This window comes from Pseudorca crassidens, chromosome 2, assembly GCF_039906515.1.
Source record: "Pseudorca crassidens isolate mPseCra1 chromosome 2, mPseCra1.hap1, whole genome shotgun sequence".
Classification (NCBI taxonomy): Eukaryota; Metazoa; Chordata; class Mammalia; order Artiodactyla; family Delphinidae; genus Pseudorca; species Pseudorca crassidens.
In genome coordinates, this window is record NC_090297.1 from 4,254,315 (window position 1) to 4,268,782 (window position 14,468).

At 57.1% G+C, this 14,468-nt stretch overlaps 1 protein-coding gene across 7 annotated transcripts in view; it reads left to right on the top strand.

Moving 5' to 3' along the window:
• The window catches only part of KCNAB2 (potassium voltage-gated channel subfamily A regulatory beta subunit 2), a 97,136-nt gene that overhangs the window by 75,643 nt on the left and 7,025 nt on the right, over positions 1-14,468 (top strand). For 4 of the 7 annotated variants that reach the window (XM_067718279.1, XM_067718294.1, XM_067718287.1 and 1 more), the window contains 7 exons: positions 2,456-2,535; positions 4,939-4,983; positions 6,771-6,815; positions 7,633-7,676; positions 8,672-8,758; positions 9,790-9,834; positions 12,714-12,799. In XM_067718279.1, coding sequence (XP_067574380.1) covers positions 2,456-2,535; positions 4,939-4,983; positions 6,771-6,815; positions 7,633-7,676; positions 8,672-8,758; positions 9,790-9,834; positions 12,714-12,799 — 432 coding nt within the window. The remainder of the gene's footprint in view (positions 1-2,455; positions 2,536-4,938; positions 4,984-6,770; positions 6,816-7,632; positions 7,677-8,671; positions 8,759-9,789; positions 9,835-12,713; positions 12,800-14,468) is intronic. The other 3 variants (XM_067718301.1, XM_067718310.1, XM_067718271.1) reach the window with 1 other exon arrangement.

Sequence of the window (14,468 nt, forward strand, 5' to 3'; positions counted from 1 at the left end):
GACGATGAAAAGGTTCTGGAGATGGACGGTGGGGATGGTTGCACAGCAGTGTGAATCTACTTAATGCCATTGAAGTGTACACTTAAAAATGGTTAGAGGACTTCCCTGGCGGTCCAGCGATCGAGGCTGGGCACTTCCACTGCAGGGGGCACGCGTCCCATCCCTGGTTGGGGAACTAAGATGCTGCGTGGTGCAGCAAAAAAAAAAAAGTTTAAAATGGTAAATTTTGGGCTTCCCTGGTGGCGCAGTGGTTGAGAGTCTGCCTGCCGATGCAGTGGACGCGGGTTCGTGCCCCGGTCCGGGAAGATCCCACATGCTGCGAAGTGGCTGGGCCCGTGAGCCATGGCCGCTGAGCCTGCATGTCCGGAGCCTGTGCTCTGCACCGGGAGAGGCCACGACAGTGAGAGGCCCGCGTACCGCAAAAAAAAAAAAAAAAAAAAAAGGTAAATTTTATGTATATTTTACCCTGATTTTTAAAAACAAGTTTTGAAGGAATGAAGATCTCCACGAACTGCTATGGGTCTATTTCCAGGATGTATTGTAAGTGAAAAAAGCAAAATGCAAAAGAATACCTACAGTGTGGTACCCTCCCTGTGAGCACAATGGGGACATAAGAAAATATGTGTGTGTCTGAAATATGAAAATAAAAGCCCTGGCCCTGGGTCACCTCGCTCAGAACCCTCCCAGGAGACAGCGTGCACGCCTAAACCATCTGTGTAACCTGCGGGGCCCAGCACACGGTCCTCTCCTGGGCAGAGCTCCGGCGGCCTGGTGGGACACATCCTGGAAAAGTAAGGATGAAAGCAGGTAACCAGGGAAGGAGCCTGGTGTGCCTGCAGCTCTGGAGGCAAAGAAAGGAGGAGGGAGGGAGGGAGGACCCCAAGGAGGACGCAGGGGAGCTCCTGCTACATTGTTACGCTTGAGGCAGAGGAAGGAGAGGAGCCAGTCCGCCCTGCAGATGGATCCAGAAAACTCCTCCACCAATGAGCTTTCCTAATCGGAAGACAGCAGCTGACTGACGGGGGTTAGCTTTGGCCTGCTCATCACCTGAAACCTTTGGGGTTCATTGCCAACGTTTGAAAATCGGAACTTACCCCGCTCCCCGATATCCTGGATTTCTGGCTTCTCTTGAAAAATAAAAGTATTTGGTCACGCCTGGCAGTGTTTGAGCCCCCTTCCACCCCACTAAACCCTCACCAGGTACCAGCCTCCCTCTCCTTACTGCCTGGCCGGTGGGGCTTCTGTGTTTGGTATTGGGAGAAGCTCCTAGAAGCTGCACCTAGCTGGCTGGCTTTCTGTCGTGCAGTTTTTGAGGGTTAAGTATTACTCACCACACCCTGGGCTAGCTACTGGGAGGGAGGCTTGGGGCTCTGAGCTGAGCTTCGAGAAGTGGCTGGTGGGGGAGTTTGCATCTGTGACCCCTGCTCGGACGGACGCCTGCACTGCCCAGTGGGCCAGCAGAGTTCATTGCCCACTGCAGCTTGGAGGAGGCTGTCGACTGCAGGCAGGCTGCCTCGGATCCTCGCCCCGACTGCCCATCGGTTGCCGTTCATCCACCCCGGTCTGCAAGGCACCGGAGAAGCAGGGTCAAGGCCAGAGGGCTAGCTGAGGATAGCAGTTTTTCCATCTGCAAACAGTAATTTCCCCCTCCTGCCGTTGCTGGGAAGAATTCAGAGGGACACAGCATCACGGGCACATTCTAGCCATAGCTTTTGAAGAGGATTTATTCTGCCAAGGTTTATCACGCTCCTGTTGTGGGCTGTGTTAGTTTCCCAGGACGGCCAGCGCAAAGACTGGGTGGCATAAAACAACAGAAGTTTATTCTGTCGCAGTTCTGGAGGCCGGAAGTCCGAAATCAAGGTGTCCGCAGGGCCGCGCTGCCTCCAGGGCTCTGAAGGAGCTCTGTCCCTGTCTCCCAGCTCTGCTGCCGGCCGGCAGGCCTTGGCATTCCTTGGATCGCAGGCTCGTTACCTAACCTTTGCCTCCATTTTCACATGGCCTCTTCCCTGTGTGTCTGTGTCTATTCTTATAAGGACACCACTCATGTTGGATGTAGGACTCACCCTGAAGCAGTATGACCTCATCTTAACTAATTACATCTGCAAAAACCCCACTGCCAAATAAGGTCACATTCTGAGGTTCTGGGTGGATATGAATCTGGGGGACACGATTCAACTCAGCACAGGTGCTAAGCCCTGAGATGACCTAATAGGTGGGGTCCCTGCTCACAAGAAATTCACAGTCCAGAGGCTGTTTCTGCATTCATTCTGTCTCCTTTCTTCTCTATGGGTTTGTGACCGAGCTGCTTCCAGGCCTGTCCTGCGGCGGGGACAGGGCCGCCTTGGTACACGGGGGGTCTTCCCAGGCCACGAGGCTGTGCTCTGGGGCCTCCGGGCCCTCCCCCTGGGCTGACAAGATGGTGCCGCATGTGAGAGCCCCGGTTTTCTCGTTTCAGATGGCAGAGCAGCTAATGACCTTGGCCTACGACAATGGCATCAACCTCTTCGATACCGCAGAAGTCTACGCGGCGGGCAAGTACGTGCCTTTTTTCACGGGAAGAAGCGATGCAGGCCAACCACAGCTTCCCCGGGAAGAGCCGGAGCTTCTGTTGCTCCAGGGGCTCTTACTCCCCAGAGGGTTTGCACCTCCCACTCTGCCTGCTTTTCTAAACTGTAAACGGCGTGGGGAGGTGGTGTTTTCACGGGGCCAGAATCACAGAGCATTTGGCCACTTGCTAAACTCCCGTGTGTTCAAGCAGCAAGATGACCACAGCCCTTCTGGTGCCAAAGATGCTGCGTTGGGGGAGAGCTGTGATTAAGCTGTAGTCCAGGGGGCTCTCCTGCCGCGCCCGCAAAGTGCAGGCAGCCCCACATGCCTGATATTTTCACATCTTAATGGTGCAATTAGGGCTGCAGGGAATGCAGGGCGTCTCAGGAGCGGGGGAGAGCAGGGTCTGCTGAGCCGAGCGCTGCAGGGAGCTGCTCTTCCCATCTTGGCAGTGAATTTTCCTACTCAATTATGTAAAAGCCCTCTTCAGCCAGGGCTGCTGGCTTCAGTTTTAAAGACTGGCTGTAATCAAATCATCCACTCTCCTGCATCGGGTTTCCAAAAGTCAGCTTTTGTTTGTGAAATCATTTGTTGGCTCTCTCTTTGTCCTCCCTCTGGCCCCCTGCTGCCTGGGGCAAGCCAAGTTCCCATCAGCTGGGCTGCTCAGCCTGGCCCACCGCCCGTGCACTGTGGCCGCAGGGCCAGCACCTGCCTCGCAGGCTCCGGGTAATATTACCTGCAGCTCTCGATGGGGCCTAGGGTACCGAGAATCAGGACCCCCGCTGGGACTTTGCTCAAGTCCTGCTCTGATGATCTGACAGCCCCGAGGGCCTCCACTGGGACCCCCAAATCTCCTCCAGACCCTGTCAGCAGCCCTCTGTTCTCCTGATGCCACAGCTCCCTCCCCACCCCACCAAACCGGCAGCTGCTTTCCATCAGAGCGAAACGCTTTCCAGACAGATGAGCTAAGCCGAAGGGTCAGAGGTGGAAAAGCCCAATGCAGATGCCAAGCCCAGAGGCGTCCCCCCAATCCCGAGCACCCCAGCCTGTTCCCTGGCCTTGCGCCTGCCTCCGTTTTGCTGCCCAGGAGAGCGTGAGGAAGGCAACTCCAGATGGCCCTGTGTCCAGGCCCAGCACCCCCCTTTCACGGCAGCCACACTGTCTGCGTCACTGTCTTCACTTCCCCCAGCTTAACTGGACAGCCGGGGCTGGCGTGCCGGGGCCAGCACGCCGAGTCCCTCTTGCTAACCAGAGCGCCAAGCGTCTGTCTTACTGAGTGCCCCTGCTTCTCATGCTTTGGGCACTTCCCGGAGAGCTGCAGGATTTCTGTGCCCCCGCTGGGCAGAGGCTTACCAAATTCATGGCCAGGAGAATTCACAGCCGAAAGCAACAGGCTTCGGGTGAGTCGTTGCCTACAGCTCCCATAGCCCCGGGATCATTGCCTGCTCCCCTGTCTTCCTCCTTTCCTGATCTTTTGTGCCACCACCGAGGGACCCAGGAATAAAAGGAGGAGACCCAGGGCTGAGTGACTATCTGTGCATCTTGACTGCAAATGAAGAACCTTCAGAACGTATGCTAAGCAGCTCACAAATTAGAACCCGTTATTCCTGAGCGGGTGACTCAGGCGCTGTTATAATTGGAATGTAGCTGGGTATGGATGGTTCTCCGTCTGTCGTTTTTTGCTCAGAAACATTTCGCCACAAGCAGAAAGTTCTTAAAAGTTAATCCAGCGCTGCAGTGCCAAGCGAGGCTGGAACGGTCCATGCATGACCCTGGCTGGCCTGAGTTTGGTGCAGGGTCCGGAGGGAGGCCAAGCAGAACAGAGAGCGGTCAGCATGGCATCTGTCTCTCTATTGTTCAGAAGCAAGAAACAAGAGGGAAACACACACACACACACACACACACACACACACACACACACACGCACTCGGCTGGAAATTCAGCCCTGAGTACATGTTGATCGTCTCTGCAAACAGAGGATGCCCTTGGTGAATAATTTACCTTTTAAAAAATATACGTGTCTAGAAACTTCCCCCATGTAACGTTGCCGAGCGTTTTCCCCGGTGAATTTCCAGCGGGCCAGGGCAACAGTCTGCTGCTGTCTGCCCAGCAGGACGTTGCTCCTTCCTTCTCCGCGGGAGCCGGAGCGGCCATCGCTGGGTCAAGTGGCACACGCCCACGGCCACCTCCACGGGGAGTAACCCAGCTGCTCCCAGGCACTCTCCTTGCTCTGGAATGAGCTTCCCGAGCCAAAGGGCATTAACAGCCCGGCTCCCCGGCCCCAGTGGCATTTTCACAGAGGGGATCCTGTGGCTGACTGTCCAGGTGGGGCGAGGTTTGGTGTTTCTGTTACGCTGTAATGAAGTCCCCATGTCTCGGTCTTCTTGGCAGGGCTGAAGTGGTGTTAGGAAACATCATCAAGAAGAAGGGATGGAGGTAATTACTCTGCTCTGTGCTCCATCCCCAGGGCGCACGCGCACAGGGAAGAGGCTGGAGAAGGCTGGTGGGAGGGAAGAGGACCACCCTGGGGTCCTGGGTGGGATGGGCAGGCCACCCGGGCAAGGATCCGGTGGCTGTTCCTTCCTGGTTTCCGGTGGAGCACCCAGGGTTGGCCTCATCACCCTTGTGCCACCAGCCAGGCTGTCTAAGGCCTGGCGGTTCCAGAAGTTTTCTTTCTGGGAAGGTGAGAGCATCCCAGAATAGAGGCAGCCCCATGCTTCCTGCAGGGGTGCGAGCACTCACACTGTGGGTGGCCACCCCGGGGAGCCAGGGCCTGCACCGCGGTGAGGGGGGGAGCTCCCCCCTCCCCCGGAAAGCCGGTCAGGAGCCTTGTGTCTGGTGTCAAGCAGAGTTCCCGCCCGCCCTCCTGGAGTCAGGCCAGGCTGAGCGCTTGACTGCATTTTGGGGTCCCTGTGGCCTGTGTGTGTTTATTTTCAGCAAAGTCAGAAGCAGTTAGAAGGCTGGGTCTCTCCCCTCCCCTCCCCCTCCCCTCCCCCTCCCCTCCCCTCCCCTCCCCTCCCCTCCCCTCCCCTCCCCTCCCCTCCCCCTCCCCTCCCCCTCCCCCTCCCCTCCCCTCCCCTCCCCCTCCCCCTCCCCTCCCCCTCCCCTAGTGCACAAACTCAGAGTCTCCCCCAACCTCTGGGGCCTGGATGACTGACACCCCTCCTCCTGCCCCACCCATGTTGTTTCTTCTCAGCTCTAATTGATACCAAAATGTATCCCTGCTCACTTTGCAGTTAAAAGGAAACTGCGCCTGTTAGCGAGGGCCCTGATAACATCTTAGTTGAACTCTTGAGGAGATAGATTCCAGTTAGGTCATCGCCCCCGCAGGCCACACTGGCGGCTGTGGAGCTCCTGGCTTTGAGGAGCTGTTTCCTGAGCAGTCCTCCCCCTACACCCCCCACTAGAGGAAAGCACGACCCCAGGAGACACTGTCACTCTCCTATGGGAATGGTCAAGGTCAAATGTGGCCAGGAGGGGCCATCATGACCCCCGCCCACCTGTCCCTCCCAGGCAAAGTCACAAAGGTGTCAGCGCTGCCTCCTGTGGATTTGCAGCGGGAGACCTGACTCTATACCCTTTCCTCTGGCTTTCAGCCACCGAAGCCCGAACCCCCAGGAACATCACCTGCCTGCCTCTCGGATCAGCCCCACCCTAGCCTCCCCCCCACCTCAGTGTCCCACAGGCTGCTCCCCAAGGCTGCCCCACACACAGCTTTTCTGAAACAGTCTCAGCCAGTAGAGGAAGAACCAGACAGCCTGGTCCCTTGCCTCGCTCCATCCTCTCCAGAGCCCTCCATCCAGCCGCCAGCCCCTACACTTGACCTCCTTGGAGTCCCCAGGGAGCCGCAGCTGCCTTCTATTCCCTGAGCCGTGTCCTCCCCTCTCCTGAGTGTCCCCCCTCCTCTGGGCTCCAGACTCCATCACACTAGACTCCGTCTCCCTCCAGCCCCCACTGCCCAACCCTAGTTCCATGGTTAGTGGCATCCACAGGTTAGTTTCATCTGTGGGTTGTCTCCTGGCTCAATGGGGAGCCTCAGGTCCCTGGGCTCGGCACACCCCAAACATCGAATGGCAGAGAGGCGCCCCATTTCACGCCCTATGCTCCAGGATGAGAAGGGTTTAGGACCCCTGTGTAAGAGCTGAAGACAGTGGGGAAGGTGGGGGGAGGGAGGACCCCAAGAGATCATGCCCAGTAACACCCCTCCTTCTCTCATTCCGCAGACGATCCAGCCTCGTCATCACCACCAAGATCTTCTGGGGAGGAAAGTAGGTGCAACGGGCAGACCTTGCCCCTGGCCGGGGGCCAGGTCTGCAGAGACCCCTGATTTAGGAGGCCCCTGGGGGTGGGGAGGGGGTAGTTATCCTGGGGAAACGGAGGCTGCACGGGGTCTGTCCTGGACCTCAGGAACCTCCTGGAGGACAGCACGTGGGCAGCACAGTTTCCTGTCTCCCGGTGCCGGAAGCAGGGGGTGGGCTGGCGTTTGTGCAGCCATCTGCCCTGGCTTGTGCCATCCCTATTGAGGGACGTCACGTTCCAGAAAAGCAGCTTTGTCTGAGTTGCCTTGTACTCGAACCTTGTTTCATTTTTATTTTTACTTTTGTGGGTTGGTTTGTTTCTGATTACAAAGGTAACATCCTAAAAATTTCTGGAAAACACAGAAAATTCATGAACTGTCCCAATCACTCCACCTTTCCTGGGCCACAGACCACTCCTGCCGTCCTCCAGGAATCTGGCCCCATATTCTCTCTGGGGCTGGACAAAATGGGCTTCATAGGAATTAGAAATGGGATTCGCTTTCAATTTTTAAAAACTCCAAGCCGAAAAAGAAAAAACTCCAAGCTAGACAGAAGGGCAAATTGAAAACAGAGGCCTGCATTCCCCGCTGAGCCCCACCTCCCCAGGGTGGCGGGCAGGCGGCCCAGCTCTGCCAGGTCATCTCCACAAGCAAATCCGCATAGCCTCGTGGTTTTATCCCCGAAGTGGAATCAGACCACAAGTGGCACGAGCTGACCTACTTCTGCGTCATGAGCATTTTCCCCCAAACCGCCCGCAATATCACACGTGCTGTCGCCTGCTTTTCAGAGCCGAGACGGAGAGGGGCCTTTCCAGGAAGCACATAATAGAAGGTGAGGGGGGCCCTGGCTCCACACAGCCCCCTAAACCCACGGCATCTTCCCGTGGATGCGAAAGTGAAGAAAGCACAGTGCCCCTCCCCCACCAATGCTACAGGCCTGGAGCCTGGGGACAGCCCGTGCTCTGGTTCACCCAGGCTCACATGGGGTGGACCCTCCGTGTCGTGTGGGAGGGGACAGGGGTATGGGTGGGCGGGGCCCGTGCTGCCCTGGGGTGGGCAGTGTTGTCCCTGAGAAGACACAGACAGGCCTGGGTTTCAATCTAGGCTAGACCCTGTGCCCACCGGGTGACCCTGAGCAAGGGACATCACTTCCCCAGGCCTCTGTGGCAGCATCTGCAAAATGGGCCTGGTAAGAATGCCCACATCTGGGGTTAGTGGAATTGGGAAGGACCCAGGTGAGGGTGTGTGTCAGACACAGCCTGGGCCTCAGCACACGGAGCACTGGGGTGGAGGTGCCAGGATGTCTCACTCATCCTGATTTGTATTATCTCCCCACGTTCACTGTCGTCAAGGTAATACAGTCAATCCATTGACAATCAAATGATTAGGAGGCCTTGCTGCCCGCCCCTCCCCGTCCCGCAGCCCAGCACTTCCACTCTGCAGCTCTGTTCTGAGCCGCTGCGAAGGACTCATGCGTTTCGGGCCCCACGGGCCTTCGGTGCCATAGATGAGCGACGCAGCTGTCCTCCGTGTCAGGTGGCCTGGCTCTCCCAGTTCCCCCCGGGCCACTCTGAAGGGCCCCCTCCATGCAGTCACAGGACATTGGGCCTGTGGACTCCACCCCACCCCCTTTGGGGTGTGCCCCCTCTTCTCTCATGGCTGTTCTCCACCTAGGTGGCCCGTGCCCACAGATGCACCCTGCCGTCCACAGCTCCTGGTGCCGGGGCCTCGTCCCTTTCATCTATTGCTCCCTGAGACGCATGCACGCACGAGGGCCCAGGAATGTCTGTGAAGATGGTAACAGTCCTTCCCCACTCCTTCCCCCAGGTCTGAAAGCCTCCCTGGAGCGGCTGCAGTTGGAGTATGTGGACGTGGTGTTTGCCAACCGCCCGGACCCCAACACGCCCATGGAAGGTACGTTCTCCCCGGAAGCACTGACTGCCCGGGTGTCACGGTTCCAAAAAGAGCAGAAAGCTCTGCACCTGAGGCTCTGATTGTACCACCGCAGGGCCCGCGGGGCACCCAGGCCTGAGGCTCTGATGCTACCACCGCAGGGCCCGCGGGGCACCCAGGCCTGGGGGTCTGATGGTACCACCGCAGGGCCCACTGGGCACCCAGGCCTGGGGCTCTGATGCTACCACCGCAGGGCCCTTGGGGCACCCAGGCCTTAGGCTCTGATGCTACCACCGCAGGGCCCGCGGGGCACCCAGGCCTGAGGCTCTGATGGTACCACCGCAGGGCGCGCGGGGCACCCAGGCCTGGGGGTCTGGAGGGTGGGGCCTTCCCCGTGTGGGGAGGGGCGGGGGGGCGGGCCTGAGCTCAGCCCCTGCTCGACCCCTCACGCGCACCCCAGCGCCTCCAGGCTGAGTCCCCTCCTTGCTCTGGGTCCGCGCCCATCCTGGCTTTGAGCTGTGTGCAGCGGTAGCTAAAGTCACAGTACGATGACTCTGCAAGGGCCGCCTTCTTTTCCGTCCTTTCAATCATGGCCCACGTTCTACTGGGAGGGTTTAGGGGACTTCTGCTCTGGGGAATGAACTGTTACTCAGAGGAGAAAAAAAAGACGTGCAGTGCTTTGAAAAGCGGTTTTGGTTTCTCAGGCGCTTGTTTATTCTTTGACTCCTGCCATCTCAGCCCCCACTATCTCCTCCAACTTTCTGCTTCGGGCATCTTCTCATTTGTGCTTTGCTGCTTCAGGGACTTGGAAAATTCAGTTATGTTCGAGTTACTTTTTCTTCATTTGTTTGTGTATATACCATGCACCTGTGTGTGTGTATATATACGTGTGTGTGTGTGTGCACGTGTGTGTGTGGTTGGTTTTTTATCCAAACGAGTATTCTGCGAAAAGTGATTTGAGCCTCCGTCCCCGTGCCCTTTGTCAGACTGTGCCCCTCAGCGTTCCCACAGCTGTGAACTCTGGTCTCTTTCCATCTTTCTTTTATCACCAGGGGATCCATTTAGTTCCTCCAAGTCAAGGACATTCATCATAGAAGGTACACAGTACCCTCGGCCCGACAACTGACCTCTGTGTCTGAGCTGCATTTTATGAGACAGTGCTTTTATTTACACGACTCTCTTCCCCCGCCCCCATGACTAAACTTCTCCATAAAATGCACAAAGGAGAAATAAGTGCCTTATGGGAACACCTTGCAAGTGAAGAAAAGCAAAGAGGCGCAGAGCCGCGCCGTCCCCCTGGCCCACGCTGTCACCTCATTCCTCCCCTGCCCCTGTGCGTGCATGCCCCTCCTCGCACTGCCTTGCATTGCCATGACCCGTGACCCGCGGGGCCTCCTCTTGACTTGGGGGTTGCTGCGATCCGCACCAGAAACCTTGACCCCAGATGGTCTGGGAGAGGGCTGGGGAGACCAGGTTCCCACAGGAGTAAACGCATCGGGGACCCCAGAACTTTGGCCCCCGGCAGGTTTTATCTTCTCCACGTTTGCTAAGCTCCCACCTCAACCAAAAGTGAGGGCACCAGCAACCAGCTGCCCTGCCCCCAGTGGCGTGCAGTGCTCCAGTCCCCTGGGTGGGCTGGGCCACCTGTCACTCTCACCCCATGCCATGCAGCCAGAGCTCACCATTGAAATGCAGTTGTTTTCCTCCTTGAAAAATACCTACATGAGCTGGGGAAACTCTGAGCCCCGGGGCAGCCTCTGGCCATGCAGCGGTCTCTGCCCACCCCTAAGCCAAAGGACCCTGGGACCCCACCCCACCCACGAAGGGCAGGCCTTGGTATCCCTGGGAACTGGGCTGTGGTCCACAATGAAAGGGCTCCCGCCTGCCAACTGGCACTGCCACCTGACCCCTCCCATGTATTATTTGAGACGCAGCAGGAGATGCCATGGGTTTTGGCAGCAGCTGGAAGGATTTGGTCCTCCTGCTTCTGTAAAACAGCATTAAATATTGAGGTGGACAGCTGTCCCTAATTGTCCCTGTTTCTGGTGTCACTGACACCAAGCTTGGGCAGAAGACCAAGGGCCACGCTCCTGTGCATGGGCTCCACGGCCAGCCTGCCACTGCCCAGGACCCCTTCCCTCTCAGGCCAGCGACAGGCTCGCACAGGCTCCCTGGCCCCCAGGCTCCCGCTGGACTCCCCTCTCTGCATGGAAGGGGCGTTAGGAGAGAGCTGTGCTCCAAGAAGCCAGGCTAGCGAACGGGGGTGTCCTCTGCTTCCCTCTCTCTGGCATGTGGGCCTGAGCCTTGGCTGAAAAGAATTGGGCAGTCACACCGCATGGTCACAGGTCCCCCCAAGAGTGTTTCTAAAGAACCCAAGAAGGGCGGCCGGGCTGGGAGCCCAGATGCAGGGTTCGGATGTGGGCAGGTTCCTTCCTGGGACCCTCAACCTTCCAACCAAGCGCTGCTCTTCACATCGAATAGTGTTGGCCGTTAAAGTGGTGGCCCACTGACAGCCCGAGGGGGCTGCTTCCCTGCCAGACCCCCTCCCTGGGATGCGCGGGGAAGAGCCCAGTCCCTGAGCCTGGAAGGAAGGAGAGGACAGGGCTTGGCCTACAGGCGTGGAAACCAAGGTGTGATTTTTCCAGAGGTCCTCGGCAGGCCCACAGAGACCACCACCCCAGAAGCCCCAGCTACCTTGGCTTTCTGCTGAAAGAGGGGACCTCAGCCAAAGGGACACTCAGGGACCCAGGATGGGTGGGAGGGGACACCCCGAAACAGAGGTGCCGCTCTCTGCCAGAGAAGGTTCCAGTGGTCCTGGGCCATTCCAAGGTGGAGCTCTCGGAACCAGCCCGCATTCTCCTTCCTTCCATCCTTCCTTCCACCCCCACCATCTTCAGGGACCTCAGCTGTCCCATGTCAGTGGCCACTTTGGGAGAGATGGGGACTTGCAAGCGGTATTTGTTTTTAGAAACACTTGTACTTTAACTGAACTTCTGAGGCTGCCTTGGGCAGTCGAACTTGCAAGCATTGTATGGGACTTGAGAGAAATCATCCCACATGGGCTCTTAGCCCATCATCCCACAAAGCTAAGAGCCATTTAAAATTTTAAAATTTGAGGTCGAGCTCAATTTTAAAAACCACGATATCCCCCTGGGGCCAAAACAGCCTCGGGGGCGACACTAACTGGCAGATTTTTATTTCTCAAAAAACGTTTTTGAGTCCAAGGAAGAATCTATCACAGTGTAGATGGGGAGAGGGTCCCTTGCTCCTGGATACTGGGCTGGTGTGAAAGTCGGGGCGTGGTCCACAGGGGGCTTTCCATGTCTACTGCTGGCTCTTCTGGACTCGAGGGGAGCTCCGCTCTGCAGCCCCCAATCCCTGGGACCACCCAGGGCCCCACACCCTGCCCTTTCTCCTGACAGATGTTATTATTACCTCTCCATTCAATTCTCCAGATCCCAGTGAGAGTCCGGAGTAGCCCCAAGTGGGAGACTAGAAATGGGCAGAAATTATGTTACTTCCTCTTGCCATCCGTCAATCTGATCGTAACCTTAATCCATTTATCTGGTTCTTCCTGAGCGATCAGGGTCCCCCATTCTTCCCCAGACTAGAGAACACCCCCCGTTCTAGAGTCACATTCTTTGACCTCACCTTTCCTGCATCCCTCTAATCTGCCATAGAAACGTCTCAATCCATCCATAACCCATTTTTCAAAGATTCCATAAGACCTCTAACTATTTGGGAACATTGTTTTCAAGACCAGCTTCTTGGACAGAGGCTCACTTTTTTCTGTGGTCCCAGAAAACCCAGGCCGCCCCCAACTCCGGAGCCGGGAAATACACTGCTTGCAAGCCGTCCCGACAGCACCCTCCCCCTCCTCCTGGCGCCCGCCTGTATTTGCAGAATGTCCCCAGGCCAGGCCCCGTGCCCCCGGCCGCCCCCCCCCCACCTGTGGTTTCCCCTTCTCTTGTGACAGAGACGGTGCGTGCCATGACCCACGTCATTAACCAGGGGATGGCCATGTACTGGGGCACATCGCGCTGGAGCTCCATGGAGATCATGGTACGGTGACCTCTCGGTGTGTGCGTGTCCCCCAGCTGGGCTCCCGGCCCCAGCTCCGTGGATGCTGACTCCGGGGCTCTAGCAGGTTCAGTGCCGTTGGTCCCTAATGCACAGATAACTGGGTACTATGGGGAGGGACAGTATGGTGACATGTGGCAGTGATGTCCGCAGGCCTTGCAGACAGGGGTCTGGGCTTGAATCCCAGCACTGCGTGGCCCCAGACAGATGGCTTCACCTCTCTGAGCCTCAGTTTCCCCACCTGTAGAACAAGACTGCAAGGACAACCTACCCCGTCATGAGGCTGTTGTGAGGATTATCTGAGAGAACAGGTGTGAAGCTCTTAGTGGGGGTCCTGGAGCTCAGCCAGTGCTCAGCAGCGGTGACAGTGCCAGCCACCGTGCTGAGCTCTTGTGTTGTTCCAGGTGCCGTTAGATTTGAGGGTTTCATGTGGACTGACTCCCATTTAATCCTCACAATGCCCTATGAGGTAAGTGCTACTGTTATCCTGTTTTTCAGATGTGGACATTGAGGCACAGAGAGGTTAAGTAACACACCCAAGGTCACACAGCCCATGCCAAGATGGATGCTCAGGCCGTGCAGTTCAGAGCCTGGGCTTCCATCTCATAATCCATGATGTTTCCCCCTCACCTGCATTTTCAGGAAGGCATCCCCTTCCTTGTCATTTCCCTCCACGGGAGCCATCAGTAGCTGAGGGTGACAGATGTTTCATAATATTTCTGGGGTATCCCAGAAGGGTCGGCAGGGTGGCTTCTCAGAGGCAGGCAGCTGGTTGGTGGGGGGAGGGCAGAGGCCTGGGGACTGCGTCTTCGCAGGACTAGCTCTCAGGCTGGCACCCTCACCCCTGCCTCCAGGCCTCCTCCCAACCTCAGCCTTTCCCATGCCCCACCCACCAGAATTTCCCACGTCCTGGCATCCCTGCTAGCGGGTTTCTCCTCTAGTGAGCCCCAGATTTCTGGTTCATCCAAAAAAAAAAAAAAAATTAAGCAGGATTTTCATTTCAAGTTACAGACAACTTTAGAAGCCCATGGTATCAATTGGCCTTCGGAGTTTGCGGCATTAATGATCATACGGCATTTTTCTGAAGCTGCCTGGACCCAGCACAGAGCTCACTGAGGTGTCAGGATCTCATCCCCACTTTACAGATGTGAAAGCTGAGTCTCAAGCTAAAGGGGAAAGGGCTTCTAGGGCTGGCAGACGGGCGTCCCCAGGAGCTCACACCCATCCGGTCTGCAGAGTGGAGGCCTTGACCTCCAAGTCCCAGAAATGGGCTGATGCCAGCCACTTTCCCCTCCTGACCTAGTGTTTTCTGCCCCTGCCATGATCCTGGGTCCAGGCCCTAGAGTGACAATCATGATAAAACCAGTAACAGGCAGGCACTGTCCTGAGGGCTGCCAACCCTGTTGGCTCATTTGACCCTCATGACAAATGGGGAAACTGAGGCACAGGGGGGTGAGCCCCTTACCCAAGGACACCCGGCCAGTAAGTGCCAGGACCCAAGCCTCACCACTGAGTTGTGCTTGCCCCCCAAATCCCTTCAGCCTTGGGATCCCACAACCCACTCACTTTTCTCCACTCGTGGAGGGGGGCCTAACAGGCTCCCAGGAAAGCTGAGAGGAGAGGGGAGGGGAAGGAGGGCCAGCCGTTCCTG